We start from the raw sequence: 19,020 nt of genomic DNA, 5'->3' as shown, positions 1-19,020 counted from the left end.
TAAAGTTTATATTTATTAAAGTCGATCAATATTTTTATTTAAATATTAGTACGTATTAATCTAGAATGAGAATGGTTAGTACGAAGTAAGAATAGTTGTTGAAAATCATGGAAATGACAAAAATAAATAAAAAGAAAATAGAATATTAGACAACAGTTTATAATGCACATTAATTCATTAAATATGTGGAGAGAAGTAATAAATACATAGGCTATATATAAAAAGTTTAGTTACAAGAGTTGTATGGGTAGGTAAATAGCACTGAATGACATAAAATCAACGTACCAATAAATGTAACATGAAGCGAAACAATAAGAAAATATTCAATAGACGATGAAGAAATTTTAATATATAGCATACATGATAATAGATACTATTATTATTGTGCCTCATGTAGGATATTATTGGTGTCATTAGGTCTTATGTATTATTTTGAGGGTGATATTATTAGATTGTACAATTGTATTTAATATTTTGTTGATAATAGATGTAACTTATTTTTTATGATAATGTTGAACAGAATAGTTTAATAAACTATAAGATATTTGTTTTTGCTTCTTTTCGTGGTTTGAATAGTATGAAGTATGAACAATCTAAAAATAAGTGGAGTACAGTAGTTGACTAGTTGGCTAAAAAAAAGTAACCATAAAACATATGAATTTATCTTTATAAAATAGTAAGAGAGACTAAAAAAAACGTGACACCTATATGCTATCTATCATGTATATTTTTTTTAACTTTATGGCAATTTGACAAGCATGATAACAAGACATATTTTTTTTGTAGTGATAAACTATTGTAGATATTATGAGTTTGTGACTTTGTCAAGTTACAATAATAATAAAAGCTCTACAAATTTTTTATGAATCAAATTAATAAAGTCAAATGTAAAAGAAAAAATTCCAATAATAGTTTAGTGAAATCTATTTATAGAAGCGATGTTCTTTATTTTTCATAAAACATCAATCGTCAAATTAATAATCTTTTTTAGTAGCATCTAATTTTAACAATTGATATCAGAAGTAAGCTGGTGTGGTCCATCTCAATCCCACAATTTTTGGCATTTTATTCTTGGTAGTTAAGATCACCATATATATACATACCCAGTACCTTTCAAAATTAACAAAATCTTTCTCATCACGTTTTCTCTCTTCATCAACAACGAGGTCATTGGTCGTTGGTCATCAACCATTGACCATTGACTATCATAACATTGCCCTAGCAAGTTATTCCTCCAGGTTAGTTTGTTTTGAATTAATTGAAATGTTGCAATAATAACTTCATATGTAGATGCTTGTTAATGAGGTTACTATATCAACATTAGAAAATTATCATTATTGTTGTCCTTGATTATATTAATAATATTTATTTATTTATTTTTTCATGCTCAAATAGGGCTTCATATTGGAATCGTACGTTCTATAAAGATTAATAGCACGCACCTTTTTTACCTTTTGAAATTAAAAGAATTGTAAAAGTTTATAAAGATTAGCAATGGGAGCAACAAATGAAGATTTTTATGCGAAAAGCCCTATAAACAAGGTAGATTATCTTCCTAGAGAGGCAAAAGAAATATTGAAATCATTGGCAAGTAAATGGAAGAATGTACTTGACCCAAATGCAATGGAGGTTATCAATCTGAAAGGGGCAATGACAAATGAGGTTTTCAAAGTCAAATGGCAAACACCAACTGGGGAAACTTCACAAAGGGTTCTCGTTAGAATGTATGGCGAGGGCACCGAAATTTTCTTTAACCGAGATGATGAGATTCGAGCATTCGAATGCATATCCAAATCTGGATATGGCCCTCGTTTGCTTGGCAGGTTTGCAAATGGCCGAATTGAAGAATTCATCAATGCCCGGGTAAATTTTAATTAAAAAAAAATTCTTTCCAGTAAAAAATATTGATAAAGGAATAAAGTAAGAATTAATCACTATTGAATTTGTAACTTTTATTACATGTGAATTCTTGTGACTAATCACTTAGGTAGCGTTTGTTTTGAGATAATAGGATAAAAATTGGAAGATTGAGATTTAGTATCATGTTTGTTAGTCCTGATATTAATTCCAGTATTTCAGTACTTCTAAAAAGTGGTACTTCTAAAAAGTGAAGATACAGGGATTGAAATTTTTAAAGACGATGACTGAAACTTTTTGTATACTTAAAATACTTTCATTTCAATTAATTAATTTTAATTTTATTCTTTGTGCAAATTTACACCAAATACAATACTAAGACTTATTTCGGTCTCTGTCTCTCTTTCAAATGCTACCTTACTACTATCTTATTTTATTAACTTTTTCACTTTAAAGAAGATTGATGTATCTTAATTACTGTATTAATTATATTTAATGTGTTAAGTATGGACTATCTTATCTATGAAATTAATATGCTAAATATATACAATAATATATGTTGTGGATTGAACAGACATTATTAGCATCAGATCTACGAGATCCATCTATTTCTGCTCTTATAGCTATCAAGATGAAAGAGTTCCATGATCTTAACATGCCAGGACCAAAGAAGGTTCACCTTTGGGATGTATTGCGGTATGTAATTAATTATACATAAAATACTAAAACAAAGGGAAGGAAAAAATCACATCATCAAACTTTCATTATTTTGAAAAATATATTTTTTTTTCAATAATTTAGGAAGTGGCTTGTTGAAGCAAGGAAACTAGCTTCCCCTGAAGAAGTTAAAATGTTTCATTTGGATGCAATGGACAACGAAATTTCACTTTTGGAAGAGAGATTATCAACTACTCACCAAAAAATAGGGTTTTGCCACAATGATCTACAATATGGTAACATAATGATTGATGAAGAGACCAAATCCTTGACTTTAATAGTAAGTTCAACTTTTATGAAAATTCATGTAAAAAAAATTCCTACTAAACAGCACATTATAAAAAGATAATTAAAAAATATTCTTATTTATTTATTTTGTCTAGGATTATGAATATGCAAGTTATAATCCTATAGCATATGATATAGCAAACCACTTCTGTGAGATGGCTGCTAACTATCATACAGAAACACCTCATATTCTCAACTACAAGAACTATCCTGGTACTTTCGACTTTCTGAATTTATTTTCGTCATTCTCTCCGTATTTTCATTAAAGCATGACTTTATTGGGCTGGTTCTTTTGGCAGATCTTGAGGAGCGTAGAAGATTTGTGAACACATATTTGAGTTCCTCAGGTATTTGATTTCTTTAAATGTTTATATGACATAGCTTCGTATTCTTCTGTAGAACTTAAAATTGAGGAGTTGCCATTTGCTTTCAATTTCCTGACTTTGGTTGTATTTCATAATTGAAGCAACCAAGTTGCATTTATAAATTAAAAAACTAAAGATCAATAATCGTTGAATCTTGTATTTCATCACTTCTATAGTTGTGTATTACCTTCAGAACTTAAATTATCTTGCCATGTTCCTGAAGTTATTGGACCTGGGCGCAGGTGCGCAACCAAATGGCAGTGAAGTGGAGGATCTACTTCAAGAAATTGAGAAGTATACACTTGCAAATCATATTTTCTGGGGCGTTTGGGGAATAATTTCGGTACCTTCACTTTCTCAGTTGTGGTTAATCATTTTATTCGTGCTTCCAAAATAAGTCTAAATAATGAAAAATCATGGAATAACGTGCACCTGGTTCGTGCACCGAGATAAAAAATTTTTTTTCAAAAATATCTATTATGATTTACGAATAATAATTTTAATTATTTGTTTTTTTAATAGATTTGGAAGAACGTAGATTATTCGTTGAAACGTATTTGAGATCTTCAGGTAAACTTTAATTAAACAATAAATAATCAACTAGCCATATAACATATGATACAATTATGATATTATTGGAGTTGAACTCAGGTGAAGAACAAATTGATAGCAAAGTGGAGCAACTACTTGATGATATTGAGAACTTTACACTTGCAAATCATCTATTCTGGGGATTTTGGGGAATAATTTCGGTATCGCCACTTTTTCTTCTTAATTAATATTTTATGCTTTTCATGCACTTAATTGATGAAGGTTCCAAAAAGTTTAAATACACTTTTCATTAAGAAAATTACGAGTTATCATGAAAAAAATTTGTGATCCTATCTTGGAATACATTTTTTATCTAAAATATAAATATGTAAAATTAACTTTTAATTAAATAACGTTAACAAATCTTTTAATCTTCATTTGTTTTTTTTTTAAAGTTTAGAATTTGGAGTTAAAATTTATAGTAGTTCAAAATTTAAAAAGATTAATGGATATTAACTAAAAAAATTAGAGTAAAATGACAATTTGATCTTCCAAGATGTTGATCTTGGACTAATTTGTCTTTGAAGAAAAAAATATCAATTAGGTCTTCTAAGATAACAAATGGTAGAAATGTATGTCCTTCTGTCAATAAATAGTGCGAAACCAAACTGAATTGTCCATGTATTTCATTATTTACAGTGGTGCATGTCTCGTTACTATCACATGAGCAGAAAAACGATATAATTTTGGACATTGAAACATTTATTATCTTTTGAGTTTTTATATATCCTTTATCAACTGTTCTCTATTTATCACAAATTCTATTTTTACTCCAAAAATTGTTATTTACATTACTATCTTTCATAGATAGATATGTCAGAGTAATTAACAGTATATATAAACACCACCGTTAGATTTTAGTTGTTGAAATATTGCTTTCGTGAAAGATTAAATTGATATTTTTTTAGAGACTAATTTATTCAAAATCAAAATATTCAAAAACCTAATTGTTACTTTACAAAAAATTAACTCTCTAATTAGACACTTTTATGTTTTGTCTTTTAACATACTAAAGAAACTTCAAGTATACTAAATTATTCTTTTGTGTTTGCAGGAGCATGTAAATAGTATTGACTTTGACTATAAAGAATATGCAAATCAACGGTTTCAAGACTATTGGTTGAGGAAACAATACCTTATGAGTTCTCCTGCATCATCCCATGATTTATCTGCTAAAGGTAAGGTACTTCACTCAATTTTTACTTTCTAAGGGTGGTATGCAAGTTGATTCATTTATCCTTCTAATACTAGAAGAATAAAGACAAGAACTAATGATTTCTAAACATTATTGTGTATTATATTTTTTCTTTTTGGTGACTTATTGTGTATTATATTTAATTTTTAAGGATAGAAATTAAAAGAGGTCACCTAATTATGATACTATAATTTTTTTGGGCGTTTGAAAAAATTTTAAATTTTGAGAAAAGGACAAAAAAGTCCTTGACTTTTGATTCGTAAACATTTAACTATTTAAGTACTCGAAAATTTGAAAATATATTTAAGTTTCTAATATTTTCAAAATCTGGACATATCGATCTCTCATACTTAGATCTAACAGATCCAATGGAAAAATCAAATGTGACACTTATGGTTGATACGAATGCACACGTGAGAGAGTTTTTAAAATGAGACAAATTAGACCCCAAAAAATTAAGGATCAATGTGTCCCAATTTTAAAAATGTTAGGAATTTAAATATATTTTAAAATTTTCAAAGACTTAAATGTCAACAAATCAAAAAATCAGAGATTGTTCTTTTTTCTAAATTTTTTTATTATAAAAAATTATCTTGTATATCAAAAGTTTAATCTGATGAAAAGAGATTCACGAATAATTATATCTAGGAATAATTTGGTGGATATTAGATGAATAAGCAATGTCGTTTTATATTACTCACATAGCTTGAATATTGAGATATTATGATGATTGGTTGCACATATTGTTTTCTTTTTTTATTTTCAGAGGAAGCATTAACGCCAACTATGAAAGCAACCCCAACAAAAAAATCAAATGGACTTGGAAAGTTGAAGAAAATGTTTAGTGTTAACAAGTCAAAATAACAGAGCCCTCATCATAAGTGATGATATACATTGTAGAAGGGACAAATTTTATGAGCCCTCATATGTATTTTTGCATTAGTACTTTTCCTAAAAATTGTTTGGATATTATTTGATTCTTTTCTGTAAGTCTGTTTATTTTTGTATTGGACAAGTATTATTTTTGTCCCTGCTATTTTGGATGAATATTAATTTTGTATTTAAAAAATTTTATTTTTATTTATATTTAATTTTAAATATTTTAATGTTATTTTTCATCTTTATTTAATATCGCCTAAAATATTAATAAAAGATGTTTATTTTTTCAAACCCTAGGGTTTTCAATCGTGCAGTAAAATAGAAACACAATAATGATATGAAGTAGATTGAGTGTTAATGGTTAACAAAATTGAGTGTTGATGGTTAACAACTTAAATATAAGCAAATAATTTTATTAATGGTCATCTAATAATATTTTCTAAAGAGTGTAAATGTATTAAGGAATTTTTCTGTAAGAAACATAAACAAATTAGATAAAAAATTAAATTTGAAAAAGCATAAAATAATTCCAAAAATTTAGTCTGTGTGAACTGATCACCTCAGAAGCAGATTTAATAGAGAGAGCATCCTTATTTTATGTTCAAAAAAGTTTAAAGCAGGCACGTAGTAGTGCTTACCTTAGAAATACATTGACAAATTAAAATATGTATTTTGACACCAATGTTTAAAAATAAACATGTCCAACTAACAAACATTTACAGAATATCTTTTCTTTCACCTCTACAGACTACAACTATAATACAAAAGTAGCATACATAAAGGAAAAATAAGTATGTGCAAGCAAAAGCAATTGTCATATTCTCTTTTAATTTCTTTTTAAAAATCAAAGTGAGTGTAATAGAAGAAGATTTTTAACAGATCTTTAATGTTCTCTTTTATATATATATATATATCGGTAATTTTATATGATCAAATTATTGTTGTAACTAAGTTAAGTTAATAGTTTATTGGCACAATAAGAACTAATTGAAAAAGAAAGGAGAAATAGACAAGAAGGAAAAAATTTTATTAAACTTAATTACAAAATAACTTATTTATATAGAATTTTTAAATATATATAAAAATTATTGAATTTATGAAGAATGCAATGGAAAGCAAGGAGAGAAGAGAGAATGTAGGTTGAAGTTCAATTGAGGTGCATCACTAGATGTGAAAGTATGTAGTTACAGAGAGGGATAAAAAGTTCAAAGAAGGAAAAGGAGCTTCACTTTATTCATGCTACTATATACTTGAAAGACCGAGTCACTTTAAATCCAAAGAAGAATTTAAACTTGTTCAAATTTTTAATTTTAAAGAGATCATTAAGGTACTATTTGACCCATTTGATTTCAGATTTGTTGTTCCTTGTCAAAACTATCTCATCAACGTAAACCAACAGAGCGATAAATGAATCAAGGGACTTGAATTCTCAAATCCTAAGAGAATAATAGAAGAAATTTACAAATGAGAATATACGACGGTTAATTACTTACCAATTTTATTCTTAAGTTTTTTGGTTTCAATTTTTCTTGTGATGTTCCAAACTTTTAATATGTTTAATTACATTACCTTTTGAAACATCATACAATGTGGTAATTCTAAGATGATGTGTCACTAACACGTGAAAATTTGCGTAACATTATTAACGATCAAGGGTATAATTGAAAAGTATTTAAAATATTAAAAATATTATGGAAAAGTCTAGGGCCAGCAACTTTGTTAAATTTTGGCCAGCACGTAACCAGCAAAGGAAAGTGAGCCATTTGATGAATTCTCACACCAATCTCACACCATTAAAACCATCATTGATGACTATTTGATGGCTAAAATCACAAAAGTTGCTGGCCCCTAGCATTTCTCAAATATTATACGTACACTTTTTTGGTGTCTTACACTAAAATCAATAACTAATATATTTGTATATAAATATATATAATTTAATTTATTTTTAATGTTGATTTTACCAATTATATGCTTGTCATTTTAACAAGTGTGATGCAAGGATGCCCACAGTCAAAGGATCTCTATAAACAAAGCTCGACCACCAGACACTAATCCTCAATCCTGTGCTTTGTACTCCTTCCACCTTGCTTCCTTCACTCCCACCCAACAATTCCCCCTTTCTCTCATTCAAATCCCTACCAAACAAAACTATCCCCAAATTTCACTTCATTTTTTCAGAAACAAAATATTCTTATATAATAACTCTATTCAATTGGTTTGGCTTTTAACCACACCTATGGCTTCTGCATTGCAAGCAAATGTTGCTGCAAACACGTGCACGTTTTCTGCTGCCAGAAGCTTCTTCTCTTTGAAGAACCAAAGAGCTTATCACAGGCGAAGTTCTTGCTTGTTCATAGTGAGAGCTTCTTCATCTGATGACTCTGATTGCAATGATGAAGAGTGTGCTCCTGATAAGGAAGTGAGTTCCTTTTATTCCAACTTGCCACTTTCTTTCAAATATGTTCATATTAGATGAGGTCAAGATTAATTATACCCTAAGTACAAAATTTCCACTCCAATTTTCAGTTATTGATTACAAATAATACTTCCGCCCATAGAATCATGTGTAACAAGGTTGAGAAATCAGAACTGGAATTAGGATGAATTAGTGGAATCTGTGTGTGGATGTAGGTAACTCAAAACTGAGAAGGATTGATGGAACAGAATTATTGAATCAGAGAGAAAACGATTATAGAGAATAGAAATCAGAGAATAGTGAGTGTTTGTTTGATTGTGAATGGAAAATATGATGAGGAAACGAGTGTGTGTGTGACTGTGTGTGCAATTTAGAAGGTAAGGGAGTAATTACACTCTTCTGATGGTGAGTATGCAATTTAGAAGGTAAAGGACAAGTAGAATACAGAGAATATAGAATTTCAGAGAGAGGAAAACTTCAACTCGGTTCACATAATGCTCTTGCTTTTTTCTTTAGCCCCTTTTTTGGGATCTACTAGGTGTTGATCATCGGGTATCTGCGAACCGATAGCCAGTGACTATCCCTAGCTCCATTGGAGTTAATCATTAAGTGGGTAAGGAGTTTGCCACGAAACATGTTGCATACACAACATCCAAGGATTGGACGTGATGGCGTTGCTATTTATACTGTTATCTTTCTTAAGTTTATACATGTTACACTCTTCTGATGGTGAAATGTAGAGTCCATTCACAATTCACAACATCCGGTTTGTTAATTTACGCGCTAGTTCAGATTCTTTATAGAGCAGCACTGAGAAAGTGATTGTAGAGAAAAAGTTGATGCTAGAATGAACAGAAGAGTAAGATAGAATGATAAAATAAAGAAAAACCTACATGATCTTGAGCATACAGTTTTGCAGCCACTATATTTGGTTTTGTTCTGGGTCCATATTTGGTTTCCTTGCCATAAATTAAGGTAAAACATGAAACTAATGGACTAGGCAGGATGGTTTCAGATGAAGTTATGTGTTGTTCACATCATCCTTTGTCTTGTAGAAATTGCTAATTTTCACTAAGGACCATGATACCATCATACTAGAAATGAGATGAGTTTTAGAGACACCCCAGGGGGATGAGCAGAAAGCGGTTAAACCAACTGATGGTTAACCGTAATTTACTCTTCAAAATAATTCTATGAACAAATATTTCACTCACAAATGAGAAATTTCTGCGCTGAACAATGTGAATGAGAAGTTTTAAAGGTTTGCAAAATGCAATTCCTCAGAAGTTTTGATATGTTCATGAGCATAATTTATCCTGGCTATTTTTCTAGTTGCCTATCTGTGAATTGTATACTCTGTTTGGCCTTTGAATGGACAATTTTTGTTCTAAGTGTGACAGGGCATCCATAGTGTTTATTAAAATCCGAAATTATGTTCTTGATATTTTTGCTATGATAAACTTCACCTTGTTTGCAATGGGTTTCCAATCAAGCTCGTTCATGTTTACTGAAAGTGTGCTTGGTTGAGTTTCATCTAAAGTTTAATGTGTTTCTAAGCATTTTACCATTTTATCCTTTATTTGACATTCTAAATTTCTGATCATGCCTATCTCTTTACTTTTACTTACTAGCACCAACCTTTTGTCTTTCTCACGTATATTGTAGTATCCAAGATTTAGTAAGTAGCTGCATAAGATATTGCTAAACATGTAAATAAACTGCTATTCTTCGGTTAATCTTGATTCAGGTTGGAAAGGTCAGTATGGAATGGTTAGCAGGGGAGAAGACTAGAGTAGTGGGTACGTACCCTCCTCGGAAGCAAGGCTGGACTGGCTATGTTGAGAAGGACACTGCTGGGCAGACAAACATATATTCTGTTGAGGTTAGTGTTTCTCACACATATATATTAGTTTGCTTGGGATGTCGAATTACATAATTAACCCATTTTGTTTTTTAAGTTTTAATGTATTTCGATCTGGGGAGCGTGTAACATGTAGAAAAGCCAGCTAGAATATTAAGATATTATGATTGAGGTGACTGTAGCTATGCAGTTTGATATTAGATTCAGTTTCAAGGTTTGCTGGGATTTAATGTTTTATTTATTTATTTTTCTTAATTCCAATTTTGACATTCTAATCCTTAATTGAATCAATTAGAAATCCCGTCTAATTTGTTTAGGGGCCAGTTTGGATGTTTACTATCTAATTTATTTGCTAGAATGATGTGGCATGTATGTCGGCCATTGGAAGAACATGCAGTGCATAAGACTTAATTTCATAAAAAACACCCTTTGTATTCTGGGAAAAAAAAATACAAAATAAAAAATATGTATCAGAAAGTAATATGCATGATAACACCTTTCTTGGGGGTAAGATTTTTGTCTAATACTCAAATAATCTATTCCAGCCAGCAGTTTATGTGGCAGAAAGTGCAATAAGTTCAGGAAATGCAGGCTCTTCTTCTGACGGAGCCGAAAACACAGCAGCAATTGCTGCAGGCCTTGCCCTGATTTCAGTTGCTGCAGCATCATCCATATTGCTCCAAGTTGGTAAGAATAGTCCACCACAGGTGCAGACACTGCAATACTCTGGACCATCACTTAGTTACTACATCAACAAGTTCAAGCCACCGGAAAGTGTTCAAGCATCGGCACCTGCCAAGATTGAAGTATCATCGCCATCAGAACCTGTCCAACCTGAAAGTTCGCCAGAAGTATTTTCTGAAGTTCAGGTTGAACCTGAAGTTCTAAAAGAGTCCTCAAGTGAGAACACTGTGTCATAGGGTGATTGAACTTATATCATTCCTTTTGTTGCAAAGAAAAAAAATATATCAGAGCGCTGTATTTTCTGCCAATAATTTTTTTTTTAAGTATTTGACCTTGTCGCTTATTGACTCATTGTATACTTGACTATATGTTAATGATGTATTGAAATGAATTTAGCTAGTAATTGAGTGTGTACCAGCTGAAAGTATACTTATATCTAAGATTTGAATTTAAATTAAAAGAAAAATATTAGGAAAATAAGTGATTTCTAGCTAAATCTCAACTAAATCCTGGTAATTTCTAGCCACCTTTCAAATAAGGGGTTCTTTATCTTCTATAACACGTTTGAAGTTGATTGGTAGAGATACATTAAATTATCATGGTTATCACTAACCATTTATTTAACTTAATTTTGACAAACCAAATAGTCAACTATAGTAAGATCATATTTGTAAATTCCAAGAGTTTTTAAAACAGGCTCATTTTACAAAATTGCAATTTTCCTAAACAACTAAAATTCTAAATCTGTTTTTAGCCAAAAAAAAAAAATGAAATAAATGCTAGAAAAATTCAAAATAAATCAAATTAAAAGGAGAAAAAATAGGGGCATTGGGACTTATTTACCAAGTCACTTCCTGCATTCTCATTTGAAAATCTAGTACATAAAATTAGAATGTGTCACTATCGAGATTTTATATGATGTTATCAAGAGAGTGAGAGAATATACTCTTCTTTCATATTTTTATCCCATTGAGTTTTTTTTTTATGAGGTATTTTAAACGAGAAAGTTCTCATTATAAAGAATATTGTACTCTTTTTTCTTTAATCGAGATTTTATCCTGCATGATTTTTTTTGACAATGTTTTTAACAAAGCATATCCCTAATGACATCCAAGAGAAAATGTTATAAAAGGATTATTATTGTGGATGGCATATCATGAAATATTATCATACATAATGGAGTATGAAACATTATCAATTAATGAGTATAGATTTTTCTAATGTATTTCTACTAATTAGAAAGTGGTTTAGATAAATAGTATCCTATACTATTATTTCATTCAAAACCTTCATCTATAAATAAATTCTAAAAAAAATATTTTTCAACACAAAAAATAACACATAGCAAAGAACCCGCATGGCTTATCTCAAGTAGTCCTTTTTTTTAAATCAAAAGATAAGAGACTCGAACCCGCAACCTCTTAATTGAGTATGAGAAGACTGTGCCATTTGAATTATAACTCATTGGCATCTCAAGTAGTCCTTTAACTCTTTTGAAAAGAATATTATGTATGCAATATTAATATGAATGTGTTGTTATATTGAGTGATACATATTGAGAACTAATAACAAAGTTTTCTTATTCTCTCTTATAATTTTCTAGTTCTATTTCTATTTATCCATCTTAATTTCATAACACGTTATCAGCACAAAGACTTTTAAGGTAAAAATTTTTAATTATCTAAAATATTTCTAGTTTAAAATTTGTACCACTTCATATTTCTAGAAAAAAAATATTTATCATGATCGTAGATGTTGAAATTCACTTTGACTCAGTGAGTCTCGGTAATGCCATTAAGCAAATAATAATATAATGCTAAAGGATCACGCTACAACAATGAGTTTCTTTCGTCGTCATTTTGACAAACGATTGAAAAATAAATATCTTATTATAAAAAATTCAGTAGAACTATAGAACAGTCTAGAAAAAAGGTATTATCATAAAAAATCGGTAATTTTTTCAAATATCCGATATGAATGGTTACATTTGCAATTACAGAATTTTAAATCCATTGTTGAACATAATTTTGCAATGTTCAAAAATAACTTCACAATTAAAATTGTATGGAAAAAATATTACTGATAAAGATATATTGAAGAAAACATTTTGACCTTTCATGCCTCGAATATGCTCTTACAGTAGCAATATCAAGAGAAGGGATTTACAAAATATTCTAAATTAATTGCATGTCTTCTTGTGATAAAAGAGAATAATAATTGCTCATGAAAAATTATAAAGCTCGCCCCTGTAGTTCTACTCCATTCTGCGAAGTGAATGTGACACATTGTAATCCAAAAAATGATAAAGGTCACTATTTTAGTAATAAACATGATAAAAGAAAGAAGAAAATATTCTTTAATAATAAAAGATCCTACAAAAAGTGAGATAATAAAGAAAAAAATGGACACAATAATAATATAGAAATCAGATGTCATTGTTATGATGATAAAAGGTCATTGAACGCATTGTTGTGGTATGCCAAAGCACTTAGTTGAATTTTACCAAACATTTTTAAAAGATAATGAGAAAAAGATAGAAACTAATTTTATTTTAAAAGATTCTCTACAAATTATGATTTGTCTGATTTTTTGTAGATGCTGAATTAAATATTCATCATCTGATCAATAATAAAAATGTTGAATACTTTATTTCTTTATTGTATGTTTGATTTTCAATATATTAATGTATGCTTTTACTTATTTATATTTGAATGTATTTAATTTTAAATATATCTTTTTATGTAAGTTTCAAAGAATCAATATATAAATTTGTGCTATTATAATATGTGTACAATAAATAAAATAACTATGTAAGTAAGAATATGATTTAACTCATTACATATAAAATAATTGAGTTATAAATTTCAAAAGAAAATTAATTTCAAAGATAAATCATACATTGAATTGTATTTTCATATGTTGTTTATCATTTCTTGTGAAGAAAATGGTGAAGGTACAAGATAAAACATTTGTCTTGTGGATAATGTATGTATATGAACTATTCTCAAAAGTAAAATTATTTTATCAACCTTGTACATGAAGAGGCAAGTATTGGCTGTATTGCTATCATTATTGGTATAGGTAAAATTATTAATGGCTCTAAAGAGCTATTATTTTGTTTATTGGAGGAACAAAACTCATTATAGATAATGTGTTATTATCTACAAAGTCTGAAAGGAACTTGTTGAGTCTTAAAAATATCCATAAGAATGGATATTTTATTGAAACAGTAAATGAAGAAAACAATATCATATCTACAAAGTCTCAAGCCATATAGAGCTCAATTTAATTTGTAGACTTGATCAGAGTTGGAAGATTCAAAGCCCAGAGGTTGTTGCATATAAACCAACTCAGATAAATCACCATTTAAGAATGCGTTGTTAAAATCAAATTGTCGAATTATCCATTTGTGAGTGAGTGCCAAAGTCAGAATTACTCTTATAGTCGCAGCCTTAATGACAGGTGCAAACACCTAATCAAAATCGATTCCTTCGATTTGATGGTTGCCTTTGGCAACAAGCCTTGTTTTATATTTCAAGATCCGATCATCTGGATGTCGTTTAATAGCATACACCCATCTACAACCAATAATTTTAGTGGATGGGAGTGGAATAACTAAATTCCGTGTTTGATTTTTGGAAAGAGTATGCAATTCTTCTTTCATGGCATTCGTTTTCAGTGTTCAAATTTTAAGACAGTAGTAACAGTTTTAGGAACATTTTCATAATAATCAATAAATGATGAAGTATTAACAATAGTAGAATTTAATTTAGGCTTAGAGATACCACTATTTGACCGAATTTGCATAGGATGAGAATTTGGTTTTGGGGGATGAGGAAGCTGAACCAGAATACTAGAAATTGGTATAGGTGTAGGATGTTGAGAAATAGGTTGTGCATTGAGAGAAAAAGGCTCTAAAGAGGGGGTCCCATGTATATGTAAGGAAGAAGTGGATGGCACTGGAAGAGATGGGGTTGGTGAAGCAGAACTTGAAAGGGAAGAATTAGAAGAATCTGTGGAAGTGGCATGGTGAGGAGTATCATTAACAAAAGATGAGGGAATTGGCAAAACAGTATGAGGATATTGAATTTTGGTAGGTGAGGTAGTATTGTGGACAAACATAGAAGAATTAGGAAATATAAACTCATCAAACAAAACATGTCTACTAATAAAGATCTTACCACTAGCATCCATACACTTATATCCTTAATGATTTGGAGTATAACCTAAGAACACACATTGTTGGGATTTAAATTCCAATTTATTATGTGTATAAGGTTTAAAAGAAGGATAGCAAGCACAACTGAAAACTTTCAAGAAAGAATAATCAGCCAATTTGTGATGCAACAGTACAAAAAGGGACTTATTAGAGGTATTGGAAGATGGTAATCGATTAATGATATAAGTGGCAGATAGAAAAGCATCATCCTAATGCTTTAAAGGCAGTGATGCTGAAGCAAGCATTGCCAAACCAGTTTCTGTGATATGGCGATGTTTGCGCTCAGCTCGACCATTTTGTTGTGGTGTATATAGGCAAGAAAATCTATGAGCAATGTCATTAGATGATAGGTAATCAGTGAATGCAAAAGAAAGATATTTCCTTCCATTATCACTATGAAATGCTTTAATTTTTAAACCTGTAAAATTCTCCATTAGACGTTTAAATTGAACAAATACAGCAAAAACCTGTAACTTAGAATGCAGCATATAGATACATGTATAGTGAGTTTAGGCATCATAAATACAACATAATAACTAAAACCATGAAAAGAAAGAATAGGGACTGATCCCCAAACACAATCACTATAAATCATGTCCAAAGGAGCATGAAACTGATAGGAATCAAGAGTAAAAGGCAAATGATGCATTTTTTTTAAGCAACAATCTTTACAAAGAGAGTTAGAAGATGGAGGAGTAAATGGAATATTTCAAGTTCTTAGTACAGTAGCAACAATTTTAGGTGCTGTATGTCCTAGTCTAGAGTGTCAGAGTGAGTAATTATCAATATTAGCATGAAAAGCTTTTAGTGCAGTACTAGTGGTTGATCTTGAATTATAAAGAGCTACATTTTCAAATGCATAAATTCTAACTTTAGCATAAAACTAGTGGTTGCCTGAGATTTGACACAGCAAAAATCAGCATAAAACTAAAAAAAGCACGCATTGTCAGCTGTGAATTTTGCACACTTACAAGATTATGAGCTATATCTGGTGCAAGAAGTAAATTATTCAAAACAAATTGTTTATGATTATCAAGAGAATAAAGATTTGCATTGCCAATATGAGTAATACACGTACTTGACCCATTACCTAACATAATTTGTTCTTGACCAGTGTATGCTTCTGCTTCAAGAAAGCTAGATGGATCATGTGTGTTGTGATGAGAGGCACCAGTATCTAGAAACCATGAAGCCTCAGAGAGAGAGTAGATGGTGTAGCAAGATAAGCTCGAGGATTATGATAGGATGGAGGTGGTGGAGCTGGCATAGGTGATGATGCAGAATTGGGGGCATTAAAAATCAGAGGTGACTGTTGATAACTTGGATCATATCTGTGAAAGCAAGAAATGGCAATGTGGCCAAATTTGCCACACACTTGGCATTGAGAATGATTTTGTTGAAAAGAACCTCGGCCCCCGCGATTGAATCGTCCGTCCCTTCCTCGGCCATGATTAAAATCTCTAGCAGTGCCTCGCGAAAATTGAGAAGTGGTTCGTGTAAAATTGGCTTGGGGAAGGGATAATTGAGTTTCTCGGAATCGTGCAAGCATGGTTTCATGCCCAAGAAGCAAGGTTTCTACCTCAATAAGAGACAAAGACTCAAGCGTAGGTGCGATTGAGGAAATGTACATTGCATAATCCTCATCAAGACCTTCAGTAATGGCTTCGACATGATCTTCAAGAGAGAGTAGATGATCCAATGCAGCCAAAGAATCAACAATTGATCGAATGCGTTTGAGATAGTCAGAGACAGTCATCCTTTGCTTTTTGATAGTTTTGAGTTCTGCTTTGAGTTGCTTGATTGTAGCTTTTGCTGATTTAGAAAAATAATCTTGAATTCGATCCCATACCTGATATGCAAATTTGCAGTCTAACATCTTGTTTCTGAATGAGATATCCATTGATTGAAGGAGTCATGATATGAGAAAGTGGTCTTTTGTAGTCCAAGATTTGAATGTTGCTGATTTCGTTCCTGCTAATCTTGCTGGAACCTAGTCCTTGAGAAGGTGATCACTGAGTTCATAGTCACTAATGATGTGAAGAGCAAGATGTTGCCAAGTCTTGAATGACTTTTCATCTAATTTGTCAAGAAGAGGCATGATGGGAGTAGAAGAAGGTGTAGTAGTATTAATTGGAACAATAGACCCCATGAGATCTGAACCTCAACTCTTGATACCATGAAAGAATCAAGATAGAGATGAATTGAGAGACTGAAATTGAATTGTAAATGCTTATTATAATTGTTTTGTGTAAACCACAATGGACATATGACGGTTATATATATAACAACTATTATAACTGACATAAGTTAATTTATCTTGCTGTTAAAGCAAGTAGCTTAGTTTCTTGGTTTTCTTGCTCTATTCCCTTATCACTTACCATAATTAATAATTATTTGCATAAGAAAGACTGGTGCCTATAACGGATTTTTTTTGAATAAATAAATAAATCTTTTAATTACGAAAATATGTAATTTGTAGTGTTTTTACTTATTTGAATTTTATGTCTTATCTCGTTTACAATGTAAATGAAATAAGATTCTATGTATTTCATTTACACGGTAAACGAGATAAGACACGATACAACGTGGTCGTATGACATTAGCATATGTGTTGTGTAACGTCCTTATTTCATTTATATTGTAAACGAAAGAAGTGATACACGCGTGCTTATATATAGAACTCGTTTACAGCGCCATTTGACTTCACTTTTCATCTATTTCTTCTACTTTTCTCCCACTTCTAGCCTTTTCTAATCATATTATCGAGGCATTCGGAGATTATGGCGCACGCAGATGCACAGGATGAGGATATTAACCGCCTGAACGTGATGTGGTATATCGCTAGGATAATCGACTTCCAGATTAGTATTGTTATTTTTATGTTTAAATTAAATAAACATATAATGATAGTCATAGTTAGAGTACTTTTATAGATATAGTATATGTTAGGTGATAGAATGTATTGTTAGTAAGTGTTAATTGATAGGTATAGTTTAAGGTTTAGTTAAATTATTTTATCAATTAAATATTTATTGCATTTTGTTATGTTTTAATTTAATTTCTATATTTTTAATTTTAATTTTGATAACTTGAAAGATATCTTTTTTTAGTCAGTGTTAATAGATAGATGTGAGTTTAGTTATTAGTTAAATTAATTTATTAACTAAATTGTTATTTCATTTTGTTTTTATTTAATTTGATTTTTATATTTTTAATTTTAATGGTGGTACCTTTGTATGTAACTTTTTTTTTAACTGTTATTTAATGTTTTAGTTGGACTTATGAACAATTGATATGTTTTTTCGAACGGTCGATCTTTATAAATTAATTATTCTTTTTCCTATTGAGTTATGAAATGTAGAATACATGTTTAGTATATTTTTTATCTTTTTATTTTGACATTTAAATGTTTATTTTTGAAATAGATTTTTTATTCCAATTTTTATTTTTTAACAGAGGCCTTGCCTACTTCTCCCTAGGTGATTTAATTACCTATAGCCACTATGAATGCTACTTTGAGTTGTGTGCAATTTCTGTTTATTTCAGGTAGCATTCAGATGGATTTGACGGAGTTTTGTAGCAGAAAAGGAAGAAAGCGAATGATGCTGTCAACCCCGACCTCCGTGCACTCAAAATAACTTGAGCTACAGGGGTCCAATTGACGTGATTTCAGCGGCATTGGAAAGCTAACTTCCAGAGCTTTCCAACGATGTATAATAGTGTACACTTATTTTCCAGCACACTCGGCCTTCACGGCGCCAAACTTGAGGAAGCTCAAGTTTGGCGCCACAACCAAGTCTTTTAAGGAATGCATGCGGGAAGCTCCACGCCAAACTTGAAGGAGTTCAAGTTTGGCGTCAATGAAGGAAAGCCTACTGCCATCTCCACGCCAAACTTGAGTTTACTCAAGTTCGGCGCCAACACAAGAACTCCAAAAAAAGGTTA

At 30.6% G+C, this 19,020-nt stretch overlaps 2 protein-coding genes across 5 annotated transcripts; both read left to right on the top strand.

Annotated features, from left to right (window-relative positions):
• Positions 1,134-6,050, top strand: LOC107611575 (probable choline kinase 2). Of its 4 annotated transcripts, none has more exons than XM_021109823.1 (9): positions 1,134-1,238; positions 1,396-1,863; positions 2,432-2,553; positions 2,659-2,854; positions 2,958-3,075; positions 3,750-3,797; positions 3,879-3,979; positions 4,873-4,996; positions 5,780-6,050. In XM_021109823.1, exons 2-9 carry the CDS (start codon positions 1,495-1,497, stop codon positions 5,875-5,877), a joined length of 1,176 nt encoding a protein of 391 aa, XP_020965482.1. In that variant the 5' UTR covers positions 1,134-1,238; positions 1,396-1,494; the 3' UTR covers positions 5,878-6,050. The 4 variants fall into 4 exon arrangements, with proteins under 4 accessions (XP_020965482.1, XP_020965483.1, XP_020965484.1 ...); XM_021109824.1 differs by having other exon boundaries at positions 4,873-5,001; XM_021109825.1 differs by lacking the exons at positions 3,750-3,797; positions 3,879-3,979; positions 4,873-4,996; positions 5,780-6,050 and adding exons at positions 3,162-3,209; positions 3,470-3,669.
• Positions 7,906-11,259, top strand: LOC107613902. Its single transcript, XM_016316093.2, has 3 exons — positions 7,906-8,314; positions 10,059-10,193; positions 10,718-11,259. Exons 1-3 carry the CDS (start codon positions 8,132-8,134, stop codon positions 11,090-11,092), a joined length of 693 nt encoding a protein of 230 aa, XP_016171579.1. The 5' UTR covers positions 7,906-8,131; the 3' UTR covers positions 11,093-11,259.

Source organism: Arachis ipaensis, chromosome B08 (genome assembly GCF_000816755.2).
Source record: "Arachis ipaensis cultivar K30076 chromosome B08, Araip1.1, whole genome shotgun sequence".
Taxonomy (NCBI): domain Eukaryota; kingdom Viridiplantae; phylum Streptophyta; class Magnoliopsida; order Fabales; family Fabaceae; genus Arachis; species Arachis ipaensis.
This window is presented reverse-complemented; position numbering and strand designations above follow the sequence as displayed.

What these genes read in the sequence shown, in the direction of transcription:
- LOC107611575 (XM_021109823.1), top strand. Translation starts at nt 1,495, where the DNA reads ATGGGAGCAACAAATGAAGATTTTTATGCGAAAAGCCCTATAAACAAG. An exon ending in AAGAATTCATCAATGCCCGG is followed by an intron (nt 1,864 to 2,431) that starts GTAAATTTTAAT and finishes TGGATTGAACAG; the next exon opens with ACATTATTAGCATCAGATCT. An exon ending in GATTTTGGGGAATAATTTCG is followed by an intron (nt 3,980 to 4,872) that starts GTATCGCCACTT and finishes TTGTGTTTGCAG; the next exon opens with GAGCATGTAAATAGTATTGA.
- LOC107613902 (XM_016316093.2), top strand. Translation starts at nt 8,132, where the DNA reads ATGGCTTCTGCATTGCAAGCAAATGTTGCTGCAAACACGTGCACGTTT. An exon ending in AGTGTGCTCCTGATAAGGAA is followed by an intron (nt 8,315 to 10,058) that starts GTGAGTTCCTTT and finishes ATCTTGATTCAG; the next exon opens with GTTGGAAAGGTCAGTATGGA. An exon ending in CAAACATATATTCTGTTGAG is followed by an intron (nt 10,194 to 10,717) that starts GTTAGTGTTTCT and finishes AATCTATTCCAG; the next exon opens with CCAGCAGTTTATGTGGCAGA.